Consider the following 23453-nt stretch of genomic DNA (forward strand, 5'->3'; position numbering starts at 1 on the left):
GGCTGAACTAATATGGTTAACAAAATCCTATGGTTTAGAACTTAATATGTTTCTAAACTGGGTTTACTTGATATCGGTTAAGAGCTGTTACATTAAAATATGCATTTGCTTACATGTGTAGTTCCAGACCATCCTGAAGTTTGTTCTGTCTGGAATGGTCAACTGTTGCTACCAGAGGCTTGGCACTTGTATTCATTTAATACTGCAGCCCGGGAAAGGAGAGAAGGGAGTTAATTGAATTTCTTAATTTGGATCTAAAATGTCTGTATAGAAAATGCCTAGCTTACGATTTCTTCAAGGATAAATTCTCATTTTTTTTATGCTTGCATTTTTAGTCGTGGTATGTAATGTGTGCAGTGTTTATGAAAGGAATGAATGAATGGCCAGTAGCACATTTGTTGGAAATAATTAGACCATGGTGGTAATGGTGGGAACCACCCCAGATAACTCACATAGGGAATCTATTGATGATTTGAAAAATTTGCATATTAGCTTATTAATGGACTTCTCAGGTGGCACTAGTGGTAAAGAATCAGCCTGCCAATGCAGGAGACATAAGAGATGCAGGTTCAATCCCTGGGTTGGGAAGATACCCTGGAGGAGAGCATGGCAACCCACTCTAGTATCCTTGCCTAGAGAATCCCATGGACAGAGGAGCCTGGTGGCCTACAGTTCATGAGGTTGCAAAGAGTCGGACACAACTGAGCAACACACACACACACACACAGCACAGTACACAGCTTATTAATATAGTTTCTGTTATCTCAACAAATTTAGGCAAACTGAAAATCCTAGTAGAGTTAAATGATATCTGAATTTTTAATATCAAAACGAATCTCAAGAAACCATTATTTTTGACAGGCGTACACGTTATCTAAATGAAACCAGGGTTAAAGCCATGGAGATATAACAAAAGCATTTCATAAAATATGAAGTCCAAGTAAGCTATATTGGTAAAGGAATTAAACTTCCAAATTTAGATCATTCATATCATTAATCATTAATTAAACTTCCAAATTAATCATGAAATTAATTAAGAAACTTCCAAATTTATATCATTCATTTTAATAGTTTAACAGAATCATGTTATCCTAATCTGTTAATTTTTTAAGGTCTTTATCTTCCCTGCTACATTGTTGGCAGGGGCATAATATCCAGATACTACTAGAGACTGAAAGCATGAAATGATGGGAGATATTCATAAGTGCAGACAGAGGCTGTGTTGTAATATCTCTAACACCAAACTCTTGGTTTGTCAGAAATTTTGTCTAAATGGCACCTTTCCTTTGTCCCTACTCAGTGAAAATATGCATAACTGTTGGCAAAATTGTAGGAATTTAGCAGTTATAAGATGATTTTCTCATAACCGCCTACATATTACTTTGGAGCTACACAGTGATACTTTTTAAAATTTTTATGGATAGAAGAATCTGAGGTAGAAAGAAGTTAAGTAACTTGCCTAAAATTAATTTTTCCAGCTAGGCAATGTCAGAGCGAGACAAAGAACACAGATTTGCTAGCTCTAAATTAGGTTTCTCTATAAAATTCAACTACTGGTATATTGCATTTTTTTTCATAGGAAAAGGTATATGTGTTGGAAGGGACACGCAGATGGGAGACTTTGATGTCACTTTTTCTTACTTTCCAAATGTTTCATATTCCAGATGCCTTGTTCTTCTCCACATTCATTCAGCATCTCATTATTATTGTTGTTTTAAACATTTTTCTTTTATTGTACAAGACTTGTTTTCTTTTGTAGAAAAATGAGAAGGTGCAAATAAGCAAAAAGAAGATAATACTTTTCATCCAAGCATTCAGCACAGAGTGCTGGGCATAGAAGCCATTAATAAATATCTATTGATTGAATGCCAGGAATTAGCTCCCTGACCTCTGGGTAAATTGCTTAAGTTGTCATATTCCATCTGTAAAAAGGGGTGGCTGGCAGGGCTCTTGTGCTACTTATTTCCTTACGTTATAGATTTATTTGACATCAGCCATCTTTCAGGGACTTGGTGAAAGGTGTTAAATAAATCATACCTTTATTATTATCTCTGAGGAAGAAATTATTTGAAATTTGCTCTCTCTAAATATCTTACTGCTATTTGTCATAAGAAAGAAAATGACTTATTTGCAATATAAGGTATGTGTTTATTCGGGTGGGAGTATGTGTGAGAACAAATGTATTTATTTATAAATAAATCATCATTATAAAACATTAAAAACTTCTTCCTATGATATTTTCAGTTCTGTTGTTTAGTTTCCACCCTCCCTGAGCCCAAACTATAGTTGGATGGATTTAGATTTTATCTACCGGCATTTCTTCATGAAAATAGAGTAACAGGGAAAAGAAATTGATAGAGTCAGGAAAGCTTATTTGATTTCTTGGTATTTTCTCTTATTGATTGTATTTACTCCATGGGCATTATAGGGATATATGCATATTAATTCATGTAATTTACTTAGTTTATTAGGTGATACCAGTGACGTTGTCCAAAAATATGGTTATTTGGAAGAGAAACAAGTTAGATAGTGAGTTTTCAAAATAGGATATGACAGTGCATGTAGAGAATGATTTTTAAAAAACACAAATGTACCTATTTTCCCACGATAAATTTCAATGTAGTAAGCTTTTCTCCAGATGGGATTACAATGCCTGCAAAATATTTACTAGCTTGAAAAGCAACTTTTCTTTTTTCTTATTGTTTTAGCACTATTTTATACTTCGCAGATTTTCATATAGCTGGGCTTGTGTTTCCATTCTGTAGCTAGTGTGTGTAGATAGAAATACGTTCATCCATTTAAATCTCCTGTTAAAATGGGTTGGGACTGCTGCTGCTGCTAAGTCACTTCAGTCGTGTCCAACTCTGTGCGACCCCATAGACGGCAGCCCACCAGGCTCCCCCGTCCCTGGGATTCTCCAGGCAAGAACAGTGGAGTGGGTTACCATTTCCTTCTCCAATGCAGGAAAGTGAAAAGTGAAAGGGAAGTCGCTAGTGGCGGGAAAATCAAGTCAACAAACAAACAAACAAAAAAACCCCTGGAAACATAAACTGCTGGTTTACTCTTTATAAACTTTCTTTTTATATAAATGAATTGGCTTATAATAGAGTTTTACAAAATAATTAATCAAGGCTCTTAGCAAAATTCTTATTTCTATTAATATTTGATACTTAATAAATCTAGAATAAATTTTTAAAGTACAATGTGACACTAGGGAATTTTGCATTTAAGGTGCAATAGTTCCATAATAGGAGTGGTTTCCTCTAAAGGTTATTTGGGGACTTAGTTCACCTTCATTCATTCAATTTTATAATGGATCTCTGAAGCCGACTCAGTAAAAATTTTTATAGTCCCACTTTAAGAGGAGGAATTTTTCTTCTGATTTACACTGAATGAGTGAACGTTAGCTAGCTCTTCAAGCTAGGGTCTTAATTATTCTCTTGTTTGACCTTTGCCTGTAACATTTGGTTTGAGTTGTGTTCTTCTCTTTGACTTTAAGATTCAGTCATTGGCAGGAGCCTTATTTAATCTTGCTATTGAGCTGTTTCATCTCCTTGAATAGGACATAAACCTATTCATCAGCCTGTCTTTCATATGGGCATGTTGTTCTGGAATACTATGAATATTGAGTGCATTGTGGCAGGGTGCATTCTATTTAAAAAGCAATGTAATATGTTTCAGTGTGATCAAGAACAAGGGTGTTACAAGAGCAGTATATAGTAAAATCATAACACTCAAGGGTTTTGTTTTTTTTTAACATAATGTGTTACGCCTAATGTGCAAACAGTTGATTTAATTTTTGACTTCAGCTTTTTAAAAGCATGATGCTTCTCATAAATGCTGCCAGTATGTTCTGATGTTTCATCCCTTAATAACTTGAGCCGATCTGCTGCTATTGCTCAATTGTGTCAAGTTCCCGAGGAATTGAATTTCTAGTTTGATTTATGCAGGTAAAACAGGCTCTCACTCAGTAGATTTAGTCTGACTTCATAATCAAAATGGAAAGTAGAAAACAAAAAATTAATTTATAGAATTTTTTTCCTCTATTAAAGAAATCCAGGATTTATTTACTTACTGGTCTAATAAAAATTCTCTTCTGAAAAGCACTTACAATGAAACCTTTTTAATAATTCAAGTGTGATTCTGAATCTCTTTTGTTTCTGTTATTCTTTTGTTTTGTCCCAATTTCCTGGTTATGTTATAGCAGATATATGGTATTTAGCTGATAGATGTTTTATGTTTAAAGGAAGATACTAAAAGGTAAAATGCACTTGCCTTCAAGTCAGAATAGAAGTTACATATATGACTTGTCTTTGGAATAACAGAATTGTAGATCTAGAAGCTGCCTGGCTCTTTATACCACAGAAGAGCTCCAGTGTGCATGGTGGAAGAAACTCTCCAAAGGTCAGATGGCAAATTTGTGGTAGAAATGAAGCCATAACTACATCTCTTGATTTCTGGCTAATTTATCTGTTACTACACTACAGGACTCAAATTTGGATTACGCTTCTCTTTTCTGTTGCTTTGTTTTAGTACCGTATTCTAGTGTTATTGTTTATAATACATAACCTTGGTTTAGATGGTTTAGTCAGTAAGTCATGTCTGACTCTTTGCAGCTCCATGGACTGTAGCCTGCCAGGCTCCTCTGTCCATGGGATTTTCCAGGAGAGAATATCAGAGTGGGTTGCCATTTCCTTCTCCAGGGGATCTTCCCTACTCAGGGACCGAACCTGGGTCTCTTGCCTTGCAGGCGGATTCTTTACCAATTGAGCTAGCAGGGAAGCCCATACATAACCTTAGAAGCTTTATGGCTTTTTCACAATCTGTGCTAGTTTAGGCTTCATGAGTCTGAAGGTGGGACGACTCTGTGAACTTCCTGTGAGGACTTTTAGTGGTGAGTTGAGTCCAAAGAATTCCAAAGTGAAGAATATTTTCCTCTTTCATCTATCCCTGTCGAGAATCCCTAAGGCTCAAAATAAAACCAGAATGTTTAATTAAACTGATGGTAAGTATGTAAATTTAAATCTGTTTTTTGGAAAGATCTTGGGGAAAGTTCAAAAGAAGTTCTCTAATGTTTATGGTTTGTGTTTGACTACCGTTAGGTTACTGGATGGTTTCTAGTTTCCAGAAAGTGTTGTAAAGCTTTGTAGGGATTATCTCATTTATGCCTTTAGCATGGATGGTCTCTTAAAGCTTCAAGAGGGGGATGATGTAGGTAATAGCACTGACTCCCTTTTGTAACTGAGAAAACACAATATATTATGTGAGTGTCCAAGGTGGGATCTGAACCACGGAGTTCTCGAAAGCTCTGGCTCTTGACCATAAACCTCCATGTTACAAATAATTTCCTCCACCACAAAATGCCACCCACTGATAAAAGTTTTCAAGGGGCTCTGCTTTAGATTAGTGAACATTTTTACAATTCCTTCAGTAAACTTTGGCCATACGCTTGAGAATTCTCTCACTAAATTAGGGATACAGTAGTTTTCTAGGACCATCTTAACTTGCAGCCTCTTTTTCTTCCTCTTTCTTCATGTTCACTCTTAAGTTTCTGCACTTCTCCCTTTTCTTGGCTCATTTGGAGCAACAACTCAGTGTACATTGGGCTTAACTTGGATACCTTCATTTCTATTTTCAAAAAAACTTTAAGTGATTCTCTATTATTCCCAAATAAGATTAAAGCTGCTAGCCACTGGCTGCTTAATTCTTTTCTAATATCCTGTTTTTTTACCTTCCTCTTAGGGAACTTATTTCCTTAGTATCTCAAGATTGAAAAGAACCATGGAGAAATCCCTAATAAAGTTACCCATCCACTGGAATGTTTCTCCCACACTCCAGATGGACTATAATCTTTTCCTACTAAGCTTTTTCTAGAATAATTACCACTCATTAAAATTTTTTTCCTCCTTTTGGCAGTATCATACCTGCTTTCTTTAAACACACAAAATGAAACCCAGTGACTGACTCCCTCTTTCCTTCTCTCTAGTTTCTTCCCAAGATTTTCAGTTTGTTGGTCCCTACCTGTAATGTTTAGGATTTGAAACAGATCAGCTGGAATTCCATCACCTCCACTAGCTTTGTTCGTAGTGATGCTTCCTAAGGCCCACTTGACTTCACATTCCAGGATGTCTGGCTCTAGGTGAGGGATCACACCATCATGATTATCTGGGTCATGAAGATCTTTTTTGTACAGTTCCTCTGTGTATTCTTGCCACCTCTTCTTAATATCTTCTGCTTCTGTTAGGTCCATACCATTTCTGTCCTTTATTGTGCCCATCTTTGCACAATATATTATTCCCTTGGTATCTCCAATTTTCTTGAAGAGATCTCTAGTCTTTCCCATTCTATTGTTTTCCTTTATTTCTTTGCATTGATCACTGAGAAAGGCTTTCTTATCTCTCCTTGCTATTCTTTAGAACTCTGCATTCAAATGAGTATATCTTTCCTTTTCTCCTTCGCCTTTCACTTCTCGTCTTTTCTCAACTATTTGTAAGGCCTCCTCTGGCAACCATTTTGCCTTTTTGCATTTCTTTTTCTTGGGGGTGGTGTTGATTCCTGGTCTCCTGTACAATGTCACAAACCTCTGTCCATAGTTCTTCAGGCTGTCAGATCTAACCCCTTGAATCTATTTGTCACTTCCACTGTATAATCATAAGGGATTTGATTTAGGTCATACCTGAATGGTCTAGTGGTTTTCCCTACTTTCTTCAATTTAAGGCTGAATTTTGCAAGAAGTAGTTTACGATCTGAGCCACAGTCAGCTCCTGGTCTTGTTTTTGTTGATTATATAGAGCTTTTCCATCTTTGGCTGCAAAGAATATAATCAATCTGATTTTGGTATTGACCATCTGGTGCCGTCCATGTGTACAGGCTTCTTTTGTGTTGTTGGAAGAGGGTGTTTGCTATGACCAGTGAGTTCACTTGGCATAACTCTGTTAGCCTTTGCCCTGCTTCATTCTGTACTCTGAGGCCGAATTTGCCTGTTACTCCAGGTGTCTCTTGACTTCAATATACCAGCAAATTTGGAAAACTCAGCAGGAGTAGAAGAGGTCAGTTTTCATTCCAATCCCAAAGAAGGGCAATGTCAAAAATGTTCAAACTACTACACAGTTGCACTCATCTCACATGCTAGCAAAGTAATGTTCAAAATTCTCCAAGCCAGGCTTCAATAGTATGTGAACTATGAACTTCCAGATGTTCAAGCTGGATTTAGAAAAGACAGAGGAATCAGAGATCAAATTGCCAACATCTGTTGGGTCATAGAAAAAGCAAGGGAATTCCAGAAAAAAATATACTTCTGCTTTATTGATTATACCAAAGCCTTTAACTGTACAGATCACAACAAACTGTGGAAAATTCTTCAAGAGATGGGAATACCAGATCAGCTGACCAGCCTCCTGAGAAACCTGTATGCAGGTCAAGAAGCAAGAGTTAGAAGCGGACATGAACAATAGACTGGTTCCAAATTGGGAAAGGAGTATGTCAAGGCTGTATATTGTTACCCTGCTTATTTAATTTCTATGCAGAGTATATCATGTGAAATGCCAGGCTGGATGAAGCACAAGCTGGAATCAAGATTGCCAGGATAAATATGAATATCCTGGAGTAACAGGCAAATTTGGCCTTGGAGTACAGAATGCAGCAGGGCAAAGGCTAATAGAGTTTTGCCAAGAGAACGCACTGGTCATAGCAAACACTCTCTTCCAACAACACAAGAGAAGACTCTACACATGGACCTCACCAGATGGTCAGCACCGAAATCAGATTGATTATATTTGCAGCCAAAGGTGGAGAAGCTCTATACAGTCAGCAAAAACAAGACCAGGAGCTGACTGTGGCTCACATCATGAATTCCTTATTGCCAAATTCAGACTTAAATGGAAGAAACTAGGGAAAACCACTAGACCATTCAGATATGACCTAAATCAAATCCCTTCTGATTGTACAGTGGACGTGAGAAATAGATTTAAGGCACTAGGTCTGATCAACAGAGTACCTGATGAACTATGGTCAGAGGTTTGTGACACTGTACAGGAGACAGGGATCAAGACCATCCCCAAGAAAAAGGAATGCAAAAAGGCAAAATGGCTGTCTGAGGAGGCCTTACAAATAGCTGTGAAAGGAAGAGAAGCCAAAAGCAAAGGAGAAAAGGAAAGATATACCCATTTGAATGCAGAGTTCCAAAGAATAGCAAGGAGAGATAGGAAAGTCTTCCTCAGTGATCAATGCAAAGAAATAGAAGAAAACAATAGAATGGGAAAGACTAGAGATCTCTTCAAGAAAATGAGAGATACCAAGGGGACATTTCATGCAAAGATGGGCTCAATAAAGGACAGAAATGGTATGGACCTAACAGCAGCAGAAGATATTAAGAAGAGGTGGCAAGAATACACAGAAGAACTGTACAAAAAATCTTCATGACACAGATAATCACGATGATGTGAACACTCAACTAGAGCCAGACGTCCTGGAATGTGAAGTCAAGTGGGCCTTAGGAAGCATCACTACGAACAAAGCTAGTGGAGGTGATGGAATTCCAGTTGGGCTATTTCAAATCCTAAAAGATGATGCTGTGAAAGTGCTGCACTCAATATGCCAGCAAATTTGGAAAACTCAGCAGTGGCCACAGGACTGGAAAAGGTCAGTTTTCATTCCAATCCCAAAGAATGGCAATGCCAAAAAATGCTCAAACTACTGCGCAATTGCACTCATCTCACACGCTAGTAAAGTAATGCTCCAAATTCTCCTAGCCAGGCTTCAGCTATACGTGAACTTCCAGATATTCAAGCTGGATTTAGAAAAGGCAGAACCAGAAATCAAATTGCCAACCTGTCCTGGATCATCAAAAAAGCAAGAGAGTTCCAGAAAAACATCTATTTCTGCTTTATTGACTATGCCAAAGCCTTTGACTGTGCGGATCACAATAAACTATGAAAAATTCTGAAAGAGATGGGAATACCAGACCACCTGACCTACCTCTTGAGAAACCTGTATGCAGGTCAGGAAGCAACAGTTAGAACAACAGACTGGTTCCAAATAGGAAAAGAAGTACGTCAAGGCTATATATTGTCACCCTGCTTATTTAACTTATATGCAGACTACATCATCAGAAATGCTGGGCTGGAAGAAGCACAACTGGAATCAAGATTGCTGGGAGAAATATCAATAACCTCAGATATGCAGATGACACCCCCCTTACGGCAGAAAGTGAATAAGTACTAAAGAGCCTCTTGATAAAAGTGAAAGAGGAGCGTGAAAAAGTTGGCTTAAAGCTCAACATTCAGAAAACTAAGATCATGGCATCCGGTCCCGTCACTTCATGGTAAACAGATGGGGAAACAATGGGAACAGAGACTTCGTTTTGTTGGGCTCCAAAATCACTGCACATGGTGACTGCAGCCATAAAATTAAAAGATATTTATTCCTTGAAATAAAAGCTGTGACCAACCTAGACAGCATATTAAAAAGCAGAGACATTAGTTTGCCGACAAATGTCTGTCTAGTCAAAGCTATGGTTTTTCCATTAGTCACATATGGATGTGAGAGTTTGACTGCAAAGAAAGCTGATTGCTGGAGAATAGATGCTTTTGAACTGTGGTGCTGGAGAAGACTGCTGAGAGTCCCTTGGACTGCATGGAGATCCAACCAGTCTATCCTAAAGGAAATCAGTCCTGAATATTCATTGGAAGGACTGATGCTGAAGCTGAAACTCCAATACTTTGGCCAACTGATGTGAAGAACTGACTCACTGGACAAGGTCCTGACGCTAGGAAAGATTGAAGGCAGGAGGAGAAGGGGACGACAGAGGATGAGATGGTTAGTTGGCATCACCGACTCAATGGACATGAGTTTGAGCAAGCTCCTGGAGTTGGTACAGACAGGGAAGCCTGGCATGCTACAGTCCGTGGAGTTGCAAAGAGTTGGACACAACTGAGCGCCTGACTGAACTGACCTATAATGTTGACTGTTAGTGGGTTTTGTGTTCATTCTGATTTATCTTTTATGTTTGTACTATTTCCCCCATTAAATCCTGGAATTCAGAGACCATGAGAAGTACCTTACAACTAGTACTGCATTTAATAATAAGAAGGTATTTTATAAAATTTGACCCTTTCAAGAAGAGTGGAAGCTGGTTTTTTCCTCTTACTATGTATCCCTATTTAGCTCAAAGACATGTCAGAACTGCAAATCTCACTGAGAAATAAGTGTAGCTCACTTTTATAGTCAGGACAGACAGAAAACACTAAATCACTACTGTGTTTAGTAGAAGCAAGGAAAAAAATCATAACTTTAATGATATGGTTAAATTTTTATAATGTGTATTTGAACAGTGATATCGGATTTTATTTTAGCAGTGGCTTACTTCTTCTTCTTCTTCTTTTTTTTTTTTTTCCACATAAAAAGGACCCAAATTCTGTATCTAAAACTCAGGATTGGTCCTTTGGCTATTTAAATTTTCATTGTTTGGGGCTAGTGCTCTATTGTTTTTGTGAAAGCAATCCATACTGCTGGAGTGTAGGGTTTTCTGGAATCAGTTTTAAAACCCTTGTTTTACGAGAGTGGAGCTACAGTATTTTCCTTGGTTTATTTGGGAAGGTTGAAAGATTGTCAGGCGTAACAGGAACCACATTCTTGTATGCACGATGTATGAACAGTTGCCATCATATGAGCATTGCCCCATTCTGTCTTCATTCCTTATATCTGCTGCTGCTGCTGTTGCTAAGTCGCTTCAGTTGTGTCCGACTCTGTGTGACCCCATAGACGACAGCCCACCAGGCTCCCCTATCCCTGGGATTCTCCAGGCAAGAATACTGGAGTGGGTTGCCATTTCCTTCTCCAATGCGTGAAAGTGAAAAGTGAAAGTGAAGTCGCTTAGTCGTGTCCGACTCTTCGAGACCCCATGGACTGCAGCCAACCAGGCTCCTCCGCCCATGGAATTTTCCAGGCAAGAGTACCGGAGTGGGATGCCATTGTAATATCTAATGGAGCTTAAATCAATTAGTGTACTTAAGATAGGCTATTTCTGTGCGAAATGCCGAACAGAAAAAAGAAAGAAGGATCCACAAGATGCTGAAAAGGAATTTTGTTTTTAGTTCTTTCTCTAAAGTTAGGACAATTTTGATTCCTTTCCTGAAAGTATTTTTTTTTTTTTTTTTTCCCTACTGAAAAGGGAATAAAGCAAAAGTAAATTAAGAAGAGAAAATTTGGATCATTGACCTTTTGGGGATGATTATCTTTTGGACTTTCTGTGAAGTTAGGTTGCAGTGATCTTTTAGGCGGTTGTATATTTTTTTTTTAAAACAAAATGAGTGTTAACTTTAATTGACTGTATTTGTTTATTTTTTATAACACACTGCCACTTCTTTCACCCTAATGCAGTCGATATCTGTCTTGTGTGTAACATCACTTCATCATCCTTTGCATTGAATACTTAAAGGGCAAGTATTAAGAATTGCATGCTCTACATGAAAAGATGGATGTACCACATTTAAAAGTGACTCTTACACACTGTGCACTTATTAAAAGAAAAAAATTAAGTTGAAAAATATCCCTTTAATATGAAAGGGAGAAAATCATAACTTCTGTATTCTAATATTTCGAGTGTCATCGCTTCTGTATTCTTCCTTTGTTTCTTGATTCATGTGGTTTTCTTCCCCTTGCAGCATTGTTTCCCTCCCCTTGAGTAGGTAGCTTTATACTTATGATCTTTCTTTTTCTCAGATTGCACTTAAAATCCACTCCTTTTTTGTGGTTGGCGTTCTTTAGTCTAGATGCTTCCTTCTGTACTGTGTTTAGGAGCTCTATTTCAAGGGACAGACTTAAACAAACAAACAACTCTTACTTTAGATTATACAAATCCCAAGAATTCTATCTCCCTAAAGAAACCTTCATGATGAAGGATCTTCATGAAGATGCTGTAAGTAGATGTTTTGTTTTCTTGGGAGTTCATAGCATTGGGAGAATTTAAGATTTGAGAAATCAAACTGTGAGATTCTAAGAGCCAAACCTTTGTGAGTGTTAACTGGTGGATACAGAATGGGAGAGAATGTTCAGGAAGGAGGAAGTAGCCTTCACCTCAGTTGAAGAGGAAAATCCGGGTAAGCAGCCCTGGAGGCAGGTGTAAAGACAGGCTTTCTTTAGGCTGTTTACACGTCTGTCTCTGTAAGCAACATAAATAGGGCTTTTTTTCCTGCCTGGCCAACACATACCCTGCTCGTTTTTTTCTTTGAGGTTTCAGCTTAAATGTCACTTTCTCAGGGAGGGAAATGTTCATCTAAAATAAGGAGGAACTCCCAATATTCTTCACATCAGCCTGCTGTATTTTCACTGAAGTCCCTATTATCCAATACTGTCTCAGTATTTTCTTGTACATGTATTTTTTCTTCTCTCCTGTTCGCCCTCCCTGCCTCCCAGCAATGGACATAAGGTTAATAAGTGTGGGGCCATGTCAGCTGTGTTTATCGCTCTATTTCCAGGCCCTAGAATAGAACCTGCACTTAGCGGACAGTGTCTTTGGCTAGACTGTCATCTGCTTGAGAGCAGGATTCCGCCTTATCTCTGTGTGTGTCTGCTCAGTCGTGTCCGACTCTTTGGGACCCCACGGACTGTAGCTCTCCAGACTCCTCTGTGTATGGAAATATCCTAGCCAGAATGCTAGCGTGGGTTGCTATTTCTTCTCCAGGGGATCTTCCTAACCCAGGGATAAAACCCACATGTCCTGTGGCTCCTGCATTGGCCAATGGATTCTTTATCACTGAGGCATTTGGGAAGCCAGCCTTATCTTTGTAGCCCTATGATTATATAGTGCCTCTTGAATTGAATTATTTAGGCTAACATAATTGAAAAAAGTGAAAAGGTAGGATAACTTTATTAATGAAGACATTCCATTCCTTTTTTCCCTCTAAATAAGAAGTGGTATCAGTCTCAGTGATAGAGGGGCCAAGTGTAAAACCTGGGATAAAACTGGGTAAAACTTTGATGCTGAAGGACTGTCCCAAGGACTGGTGACTTATGCTGTTCCAAAAATCACAAGGTGATTATTTTAGAAAGTGAGATTTTTCAGTGGCTTTTAATATATTTGATTAAATAATGAAAAGCAATATTATATTTAGTTTCAGATGTGCAATATAATGGTTCAAAATTTTTATAGCTTATATTTCATTTAAACTTATTATAAAATATTGGCTATATTTCCTGTGCTGTACAACATATCCTTGTAGCTTTTATGAGTACATTTATTTTATACATAGCAGTTTGTACCTCTTAATCCCCTACCCATATCAAGCCCCTTCCTCTTTTTTTTTTTTTATCCCCAATGGTAGCCACTAGTTTGTTCTGTGTGTCTGTGAGTCTGTTTCTGTTTTGTTACGTTCATTGATTTGTCTTACTTTATTTTTTAGATTCTACGTATAAGTGATAACATATTTGTTTTCTGTCTGACTTACTTCACCAAGTGTGATACCCTCCAGGTTCATCCATGTTGTTGTAATGGCAAAGTTTCATTATTTTTTACGGCTGAGTGCTATTCCACGTGGCATATGTACACCGAATCTTCTTTATCCTTTCATCTGTTGATGGACACTTGGGTTGCCTCTATATCTTGGCTGTTGTAAACAGTGCTACTGTGAACATTGGTATGCATGTATCTTTTCCAATTAATGTTTTTGTTTTCTTTGAGTATATACTTGGGGGTGGAATTGCTGGATCAGATGGTAGTTCTGTTTTTAGTTTTTTAAGGAAACCGCCATACTGTTTTTCATAGTGGCTCTGAAAACTTACATTTCTACTAACAGTTCTGATGACCAGTTTTGTTTTTTCGTTTTTTGATGTGATGGTACGTATTGAAATGAAGATGCTCCTGCCACATATTGTGAGGTTCTTTGTTACTTCTCTAGTTTCCCTAAGAGATCATTTTCCATGTAGCTTTTCCTGATGGACCTTCTGCAATATGGTTTTCTGAAAAATATTTTGCCCAAGGTTTAACTTTAAAAGTGATAGTCTCTTTAAGATAGATCTCTTGATTTAATAATTCTCAATAAAAGAATTAGGTCTGTCTCTAGGTTGAACTTTCTCTGAAGATTTAATTTTGCTCTTTCTTATCATATTAGCTGGGATATGTGTTTCCACTGGGCCAGTCAACTGAAGCAGTGCTATATACTGAGTTATATTGAAGGAACTTGGGACAAACTGGTGTCAGCGTTATCAACTTTAGTGAAAGATATAAGCTTGAAGACTTATATTTAATATTTCCTAACATTTCATAATGATATGTTGTTTTAGGCAGTTTTTGTATTTTGTTGGCTTATTTTCCCCTCCAGTTTTATTGAGATATACTTGACATATAACATTATGTAAGTTTAAAGTGGCTAGCATGTTGATTGGATACATTTATATATGGCAAAATGATTCCCACCATAGCATCAGCTAATGCTGTCATTCCATCACATAATTTTCATTTCTTTTTTTGTGATGAGGACATTTAAAATCCAGCCTTTTGCAACTTTGAAGTATATGATGTAGTGTTTTGAATTTTGCACCTAGATAACTGACATCTTAAGACATGGCAAGAATTCCCTGGCAGTCTAGTGGTTAGGACTTTGTGCTTTCACAGTTGTGTATGGGGATTTAGGGAACTAAAATCCTGCAATCTGTGTGCGTGTGCATGCGTGCTCAGTTGTCTTCTGACTCTTCGTGACTCCATGGAGTGTGTAGACTGCCAGGCTCCTCTGTCCATGACATTTTCCAGGCAAGAATATTGGAGTGGGTTGCCATTTTCTACTCCTTTGCTGGCTTGTTATATGATCCTTGAAGAAATGATTATGAAGGGGGTCTTATTTTAATAAGGTGATTAGGTCTTCTCCAGATGAAATGTATTGATTTAACTCAGCTAGATGGGCTAGTGATGTAACTCCTCCAAAAGCTGGAAATGTGTATACATTTTAAAAAATGTCTATTTTCTCCCCCTTCTGGAGAGAATCATGGATCTTCTGAATCTATACATAAAGATCCCAAGTTACTAAACAATGAAGCTGTTTTTATGTATGATCATTAAGATTTTTTCAACATAGCCAGTTTGGAGTTGTGAACTCTTACTCCAAGTCTAGGAGTTTTGTGTAACATTCAAAATTAACAATCCCTTTTTTTATATATGTTATCCATTTTACCCTCCCTGGGTTTGGATGTGAATTTCTAAGTGTGTATGGTGTGAATTCTCTATGGAAGTATATAAGCTTCTTCCATATTACCTATTTTTGTCTGCATCATCTTCAGTGTTTCTTCTTATACTGACTATTCTGTTATGCTGTTACTTTCCTGAGGCAAAACTCAGGCTCATACTTTCTGTTTGCCACCCAGGCATTTCTTCTCAACTTCCAGGCTTGCTCCATCTCTTCCTTTGAGGTCATACTAAAGTTACATTTTATTAATTCTACTGCGTTTCATAAAGAGTAGGCTGGGTTCAGAGATGAAAAGAGGCCTGAGACACAACCTTAGCCATTGGAAAGCACAGAATTAATCTAGTGTGAGGGTGGGGCTTGATCATAGCTTGTATATTAGGATCAGCTAATGGGATCAATGAGAAAAAAGGCTGAACCCAGAAGAGGGACAGGGCCGTTTTTGTTGTAGAGTATTGGAGAAGGCAATGGCACCTCACTCCAGTACTCTTGCCTGGAAAACCTCATGGATGGAGGAGCCTGGTAACTGCAGTCCATGGGGTCGCTAAGAGTCGGACACGACTGAGCGACTTCACTCTCACTTTTCACTTTCATGCATTGGAAAACGAAAAGGCAACCCACTCCACTATTCTTGCCTGGAGAATCCCAGGGATGGGGGAACCTGGTGGGCTACAGTTCAGGGGGTCGCAAAGAGTCAGACATGACTAGGCAACTAACACTTTCAGGAGGGGACTTGTGTATAATAAGCTTGTCCTAGTGGCCTGACAGAGAAGGCAATGGCAACCCACTCCAGTACTCTTGCCTGGAAAATCTCCTGGACGGAGGAGCCTGGTAGGCTGCAGTCCATGGGGTCACGAAGAGTTGGACATGACTGAGCGACTTCACTTTCATTTTTCACTTTCATGCATTGGAGAAGGAAATGGCAACCCACTCCTGTGTTCTTGCCTGGAGAATCCCAAGGATAACGGAGGCTGGTGGGCTGCTGTCTATGGGGTCGCACAGAGTCGGACACGACTGAAGCGACTTAGCAGCAGCAGCATTGGCTGAAGGTTTTCCAGCCAAGGTCTGTTTGAGTGGTCCTGGAGTGGTGAATCCTGAGGAGGCAGCCATGTGTTTCACATCTGCCCAGCTAGCTAACTATATCTAGCTGTTTCTTTATAACTTTGTGAAAGTTATTTGGGCAGTTATCTCTTGTGGCTGCTGTTCTCTATTGCATAGAAAACAATTAGATTTTCATAATTGCATTTTAATTTGAAAAAAAAAAAGTCAACAAGGTAAAAACAACTCAACAATACAATTCATGAATTGCCTGATGTTATCTTTAATACATTTTCAGGGAAATAAGGAAAGTGGGAAAACATTTTTTTTTTAATTTGGAAATACCTGTTTTGAAATGGGCTGAATGGAAGCAATGGCAGAATCTCTGTGTGTGTGTGTGCATGCACACATGATGCATGTGCTTATGAAAACAAAAAATCCAACTGTTGATTCTTGTTCTTTTCAAAATGTTAGGAATGTAAAGTCTTGGCTATGTTCAGTGGCAGGGCTTTGCCCAGCCTAGACGTTAATCCCAGATGCACAGAGCAGTTGGGGACAGCAAGATGGCCATATAGTACCTGCTTCATTTTTCTTAGGGGCGCTGATGTGGTGCAATGGAAGCAGGAAGAGGAGTCCAACTGGAAGGGACATTGGGCCCAAAGCCATGGTAATACCCAGTCTCTAGATAAACCAGAGAGAGTTTAGTATGTTTCCTTTCTAGAGGGCTTCAGATCAGATCAGATCAGATCAGTCGCTCAGTCGTGTCCGACTCTTTGCGACACCATGAATCGCAGCACACCAGGCCTCCCTGTCCATCACCAACTCCCAGAGTTCACTGAGACTCACATCCATCAGGTCAGTGATGCCATCCAGCCATCTCATCCTCTGTCATCCCCTTCTCCTCTTGCCCCCAATCCCTCCCAGCATCAGAGTCTTTTCCAATGAGTCAACTCTTCGCATCAGGTGGCCAAAGTACTGGAGTTTCAGCTTTAGCATCATTCCTTCCAAGAATGGACTGGTTGGATCTCCTTGCAGTCCAAGGGACTCTCAAGAGTCTTCTCCAACACCACAGTTCAAAAGCATCAATTCTTTGGTGCTCAGCCTTCTTCACAGTCCAACTCTCACATCCATACATGACCACAGGTAAAACCATAGCCTTGACTAGACGAACCTTTGTTGGCAAAGTAATGTCTCTGCTTTTGAATATGCTATCTAGGTTGGTCATAACTTTCCTTCCAAGGAGTAAGCGTCTTTTAATTTCATGGCTGCAGTCACCATCTGCAGTGATTTTGGAGCCCAGAAAAATAAAGTCTGACACTGTTTCCACTGTTTCCCCATCTATTTCCCATGAAGTGATGGGACCGGATGCCATGATCTTCGTTTTCTGAATGTTGAGCTTTAAGCCAACTTTTTCATTCTCCACTTTCACCTTCATCAAGAGGCTTTTGAGTTCCTCTTCACTTTCTGCCATAAGGGTGGTGTCATCTGCATATCTGAGATTATTGATATTTCTCCCGGCAATCTTGATTCCAGCTTGTGCTTCTTCCAGCCCAGCGTTTCTCATGATGTACTCTGCATATAAGTTAAATAAACAGGGTGACAATATACAGCCTTGACGAACTCCTTTTCGTATTTGTAACTAGTCTGTTGTTCTATGTCCAGTTCTAACTGTTGCTTCCTGACCTGCATACAGATTTCTCAAGAGGCAGATCAGGTGGTCTGGTATTCCCATCTCTTTCAGAATTTTCCACAGTTTATTGTGATCCAAGCAGTCAAAGGCTTTGGCATAGTCAATAAAGCAGAAATAGATGCTTTTCTGGAACTCTTGCTTTTTCCGTGATCCAGCGGATATTGGCAATTTGATCTCTGGTTCCTCTTCCTTTTCTAAAACCAGCTTGAACATCAGGAAGTTCATGGTTCACATATTGGTGAAGCCTGGCTTGGAGAATTTTGAGCATTACTTTACTAGCTTGTGAGATGAGTGCAATTGTGTGGTAGTTTGAGCATTCTTTGGCATTGCCTTTCTTTGGGATTGGAATGAAAACTGACCTTTTCCAGTCCTGTGGCCACTGCTGAGTTTTCCAAATTTGCTGGCATATTGAGTGTAGCACTTTCACAGCATCATCTTTCAGGATTTGGAATAGCTCAACTGGAATTCCATCACCTCCACTAGCTTTGTTCGTAGTGATGCTTTCTAAGGCCCACTTGACTTCACATTCCAGGATGTCTGGCTCTAGGTGAGTGATCACACCTTTGTGATTATCTGGGTCGTGAAGATCTTTTTTGTACAGTTCTTCTGTGTATTCTTGCCATCTCTTCTTAATATCTTCTGCTTCTGTTAGATCCATACCATTTCTGTCCTTTATCGAGCTTAGCACAATGAATAAAGTAAAAGCAATAATTATCGATGGGCAGCTGGGGCACGTCCTTAACAAAAGTTAGAACCAGTTCCACATTAGATACTCAACTTTCAAGAGAAAACCTCTCTGTGGCAACACTTTTGATCACTTCTACCATTTTTATAATATTATGTTGATTGTAGGGAGTTTGGAGAGGAATTTGACTGGTTAATATCAGTTCATTGCTGCTTGTGGAATTGCAACTTCTTTAGCAATGGTAGATCAGCAGAGTGGCATGAGTCTTTTTTTTTTTTAATTGAAATGTAGTTGATTCATAATGTTGTGTTAATTTCTGTTGTACAGAAGAGTTATTCGGTTACACGTATACATACATTCTTTTTTGTATTCTTTTCTATTATGGCTTATCACAGCATATTGAATATAGTTCCCTGTGCTATACTATACAGTAGGGTCTTGTTTATCTGTTCTACATATACCAGTTTGCATTGCTGCTACTGCTACTGCTGCTAAGTCACTTCAGTCTTGTCTGACTCTGTGTGACCCCATAGACAGCAGCCCACCAGGCTCCCTTGTCCCTGGGATTCTCCAGGCAAGAACACGGGAGTGGGTTGCCATTTCCTTCTCCAATGCATGAAAGTGAAGTCGCTCAGTCATGTCCGACTCTTCGCGACCCCATGGACTGCAGCCCACCAGGCTCCTCCATCCGTGGGATTCTCCAGACAAGAGTACTGGAGTGTGGTGCCATCGCCTTTTCCAAGTTTGCATTGACTAACCCCAAAATCAAGAGTGGCATGAATCTTTAAGAAATTCAATTCAGCATTTATTGAGCACCTATTATTTGGTGCTCAAATAATAATGGTGGTGTTGCTGACCTTATGTTGCTTAGTCTATTGAGAGGTGAATGAATATTATCAGCCTGCCTCATAAGTGCAGCAGGAGAAGCTTGGAAGAAAAACCGGAAGACGTTCTGAAAGAGCTAAAATCTGGGCTGGATTTCGACAGGAATAAGAGTTCCCAGTGATTTCTACTTAATTAATGCATATAATTTAAAAGTGAATATGAATCTCTCATTTTATTGTCACCTAAAAATTTTGATGGCTTTCTAAAGATGGGTATACCCTCAATAACTTATGACATTTGGCATCTTATTACATAGATCTTAATAGATTCTTAGGGTTAGAGACTCGTGTTAATGATTCTGATTATAAAACAGTTGAATAAATAAACCAAACTACTTCCCCCAATTTGACTTTTTTCTTATTAGAACTATAAGTTTGTATTTGCACTGCTACTGATTTTCTGTCCTGTTTACTGTGAATAAAACATTTCTGTTGTTTGCTTCTAATTAAGAACTCAGGGTATTCAACAGACATTGTTCATTTTGATGAAAAATACTGCATTTAAAAATAATTGAGGTATGAGTTGGTAAACAGTTTCTTATAAAACCAGACTTCTATGGAATAGTAATACATAACAGATCATTTCCTTTAGAGGGTGGAAAAAAGAAAACTAAGACCGTCAACTATAAGATGTGCTCATTAACAGCTGTTTTCTATAATAGGAGCAATTTGCATGCAGAACAGAGAAAATGAATTATACAAAAGGGTGTATAAAGGAACAGCTATAACTTCTCTGGCATGTATAGCAGCCCACGGAATAAACTTCCTTCAAATGACATTGGCATGATTAAATCCCAAGCAACCTGGCCAGTGAAACTGCTGTTCTGAAAAGGGGCTCTGCAGCCTGGAAATGTCATGCTTTCTGGGTGGGGTGGGGTGGGGTGCCCATGCATTTAGTGGCATCCTGCCCCCACTCAACGTTCAGGGTATTTGATAATTCATGATAGATTGGCAGGTGGTCAGTGGATGATGGGCTGAAGCCACTCTGAGTCCTTTTGCTTTTTTCATTTTTTATTAGAGAAACTTGTAAGGTCAGGTGAGATGCCTCATTCATCATTTACTTCTGATGTCAGTTTGGGGAAATTTTCCCAAAGTGGGCTACAGGAGATAGCCTAATGTTAAAATCCTGTCTTCAGTATAACTGTTTGTAATCGTATTTGTATTCGTGGAATGTCTAACCAATTTTTAGGTACATCGTCCTCATCTTCTGCATTAAAAATGCCTTAGACTTGTATTTCCCCACATATGTAATCTTCTTGAGTCTTGACAGCCGTGCTTACAATGTACACATGGTGTTCTTTCTCTCTTTTAAAAATTGTTTATTTAACTCATGTTCCCTTTCTTTTATTTTACGTTAAACTTTTACTTTATATTGGAGTATAGCCGATTAATAGTGTTTCAGGTAGACTGCCAAGGGACTCAGCCGTTCATACACATGTATCCATTTTCCCCCAAACTCCCTTCCCGTCCAGGCTGTCGCATAACATTAAGCAGTTCCCTGTGCTATACAGTAGGTCCTTGTTGGTTATCCATTTTAAATATAGCACTGTATACCTGTCCCTCCCTTTTAAAAGGAATGGAGCTGGAGCTGTCTAGAGAATCCTTAGTCCAGGGCCATGGAATTCAGTCTTCTAATCCAAATCCAGGGCTTTGTACTTGTTTTCTTTTTTCTGTTTTCATTGGAAAAAGTTACGTGACCATTGGATATTGTACAGGTTAGAGCTCCTGCCTCGCTTCTGTCGCATCTTGAGAACTTGTGTGTGCCAGGACCTTTGCTGAGTCTTCCACATACATCATCCTGTTTGACCCTTACATGGTCCAGATGAGGCACCTGAGGCTCAGACGACTGGTGTAACTTTGCAAAGGTGGCCTGGCTAATTCGAGATGGATCCCAGATTGGCATCCAGGTGTACCCGAGCCCTGGACACTCTTCATGTTCCTGAGCAAATGTTTCTGTCCTTAAGGAGTGAAAGGGAATTAGAGATTAGGTCCCTGAATATATGATAAAAAGGAAGTCTGTTAAGTGTCAAATCAGTGCTTCAGACAGTTAATACTTCAGAAAGGTAAAGAGAGAAGAGATGATAGTACCTTGTGGGCTGGAAAGGTTTTATAAGGAAACTGGGATTGGAACTAGCAGAAGATAATAAGAGTAGAATCAAAGAATGAGAGACAGGAAGAGGACCGATCATAGGTGGGAAATACTGGGCCTGTTGGTGGTGAATCAGTGCAGTTGGATCCAGCATAAGAGGTTTGATGGCTAACAAAAGGAGGAAGGTTGAAAAGGTAGATTGGAGCCCTGCAGACCTGGGTTACGTGCTGTATGGTCCTGATGTACAACATGTACATTTCGACTTCTTTGTGATATTGACTACCAATATGCAGCCTTAGCTAGCATAGTTTCAGTTGGCTTGTGATTGATTTTGAATGAATGGAAATTTTAGTGGGGTGAATCATATTTAGCTCATAGGGCATATCTCATTTCCCAAGTCTAAATAAGTCTTTCTTCATAAGAATACAAAAACCGTATTGTTTCTTATATATTCTTATGATATAAATAGATTTGAAGTGTTTATATGTATCACAATATTTCAGTAAATATTCTTTGGTGGAGGTAATGGAGAATAGTGAGTCTTAATGACATTGGGAGATACTGGGTTTGGGATTTTTCTAAGGAAGGAGGGTGATCTTGCCACTTTTTGATATGAAAATAAGGATATCTCAGAGAACTGAGAGGTTTGGGGTAGAGTGATATACATCACAGACTAGACATAGATAGTATGTTTGTTAGGAAACTGATAATTGATTTCAAGCTTTGGGTCACAAGGATCTGTCCTCAGTTTCCCTAAAGCATTAGGGCAGGGTTTAACAACTGAGGTCAAGTCATTCATGACCGTGGCTGACACTGATGCTCTATCCCTTATCAAGACTTGGATAAATAATTAATGTATTTGATTTATAGATGGACATAAGTCTCAGTGAACTCCGGGAGTTGGTGATGGACAGGGAGGCCTGGCATGCTGCAATTCATGGGGTCGCAAAGAGTCGGACACAACTGAGTGACTGATCTGACCTGATCTGATTATTATTGTAGATTCTAAACAAGAAATAAAGAATAACTCAGAGTTAGCTGGGGCTTGGCCAGGTGGCATGAAAATTGAGAACGATGTAGGTGGAAGGATGGGATTTATTTATTTATTTTTTCTTGTTTTTAAAGGAAAGAAGAATGTCTTTTTGCCTATAACTCTCATCTCACATATTCTTTTTTGTTTTTTTTTTTAATGTTTCAGTGTGCAAAGATCCACCTTACAAAGTAGAAGAATCTGGGTATGCTGGTTTCATTTTGCCAATTGAGGTTTATTTTAAAAACAAGGTATGTAATCTTTACTCATTAATCTTTCAATAGAAGATCCTTCATTAACCAAACAATGTTTAAAATAGTTTGATTTATAAGCACTTTGATCACCAGATGGTTTTTAAAAAATGTTAAATTTATCTTCTAGGAATTTTGGCTATTGTTGTCCTTAAATAAAGAGGAAGTGGCTAGAGAAAGATAATTTCAGTTCTGAAGAGTCAGATTATGTGAAATTCATTAAATGTCTCTTTTAAGAGAAGATTGATTGTCAATTTGAAAAAGAAGATTAATATATGTTTGTAAAATAGAAAAGAGAAATTATGGCTTTTCAGTGAAATGATCTTTTTCTCATTTTCATACTTCTAGAATTTTGAGACTTTTGAAGAATTGTCTTTTATTTTTCTTTATTTGATCTTTATCTGACACACACACAGAACACACAAATATACAGTTATATCAGCTGCTGCTAAGTCGCTTCAGTCATGTCTGATTCTTAGCGACCCCATGGACTGCAGCCTACCAGGCTCCTCCGTCCATGGGATTTTCCAGGTGAGAGTACTGGAGTGGGTTGCCATTGCCTTCTCTGGTTATATCAGAAGTGGAAATTATGAATTCTACTGGATTTAAAAAA

At 38.7% G+C, this 23453-nt stretch overlaps 1 protein-coding gene across 2 annotated transcripts in view; it reads left to right on the forward strand.

Annotated features, from left to right (window-relative positions):
• MLLT3 (MLLT3 super elongation complex subunit) overlaps positions 1 to 23453 on the forward strand; it is a 288090-nt gene that overhangs the window by 138062 nt on the left and 126575 nt on the right. For both annotated transcript variants that reach the window (NM_001192549.2, XM_005209892.5), the window contains exon 3: positions 22758 to 22840. In NM_001192549.2, the coding sequence (NP_001179478.1) occupies positions 22758 to 22840 (83 nt within the window). The remainder of the gene's footprint in view (positions 1 to 22757; positions 22841 to 23453) is intronic.

Source organism: Bos taurus, chromosome 8, assembly GCF_002263795.3.
Source record: "Bos taurus isolate L1 Dominette 01449 registration number 42190680 breed Hereford chromosome 8, ARS-UCD2.0, whole genome shotgun sequence".
Lineage (NCBI taxonomy): Eukaryota > Metazoa > Chordata > Mammalia > Artiodactyla > Bovidae > Bos > Bos taurus.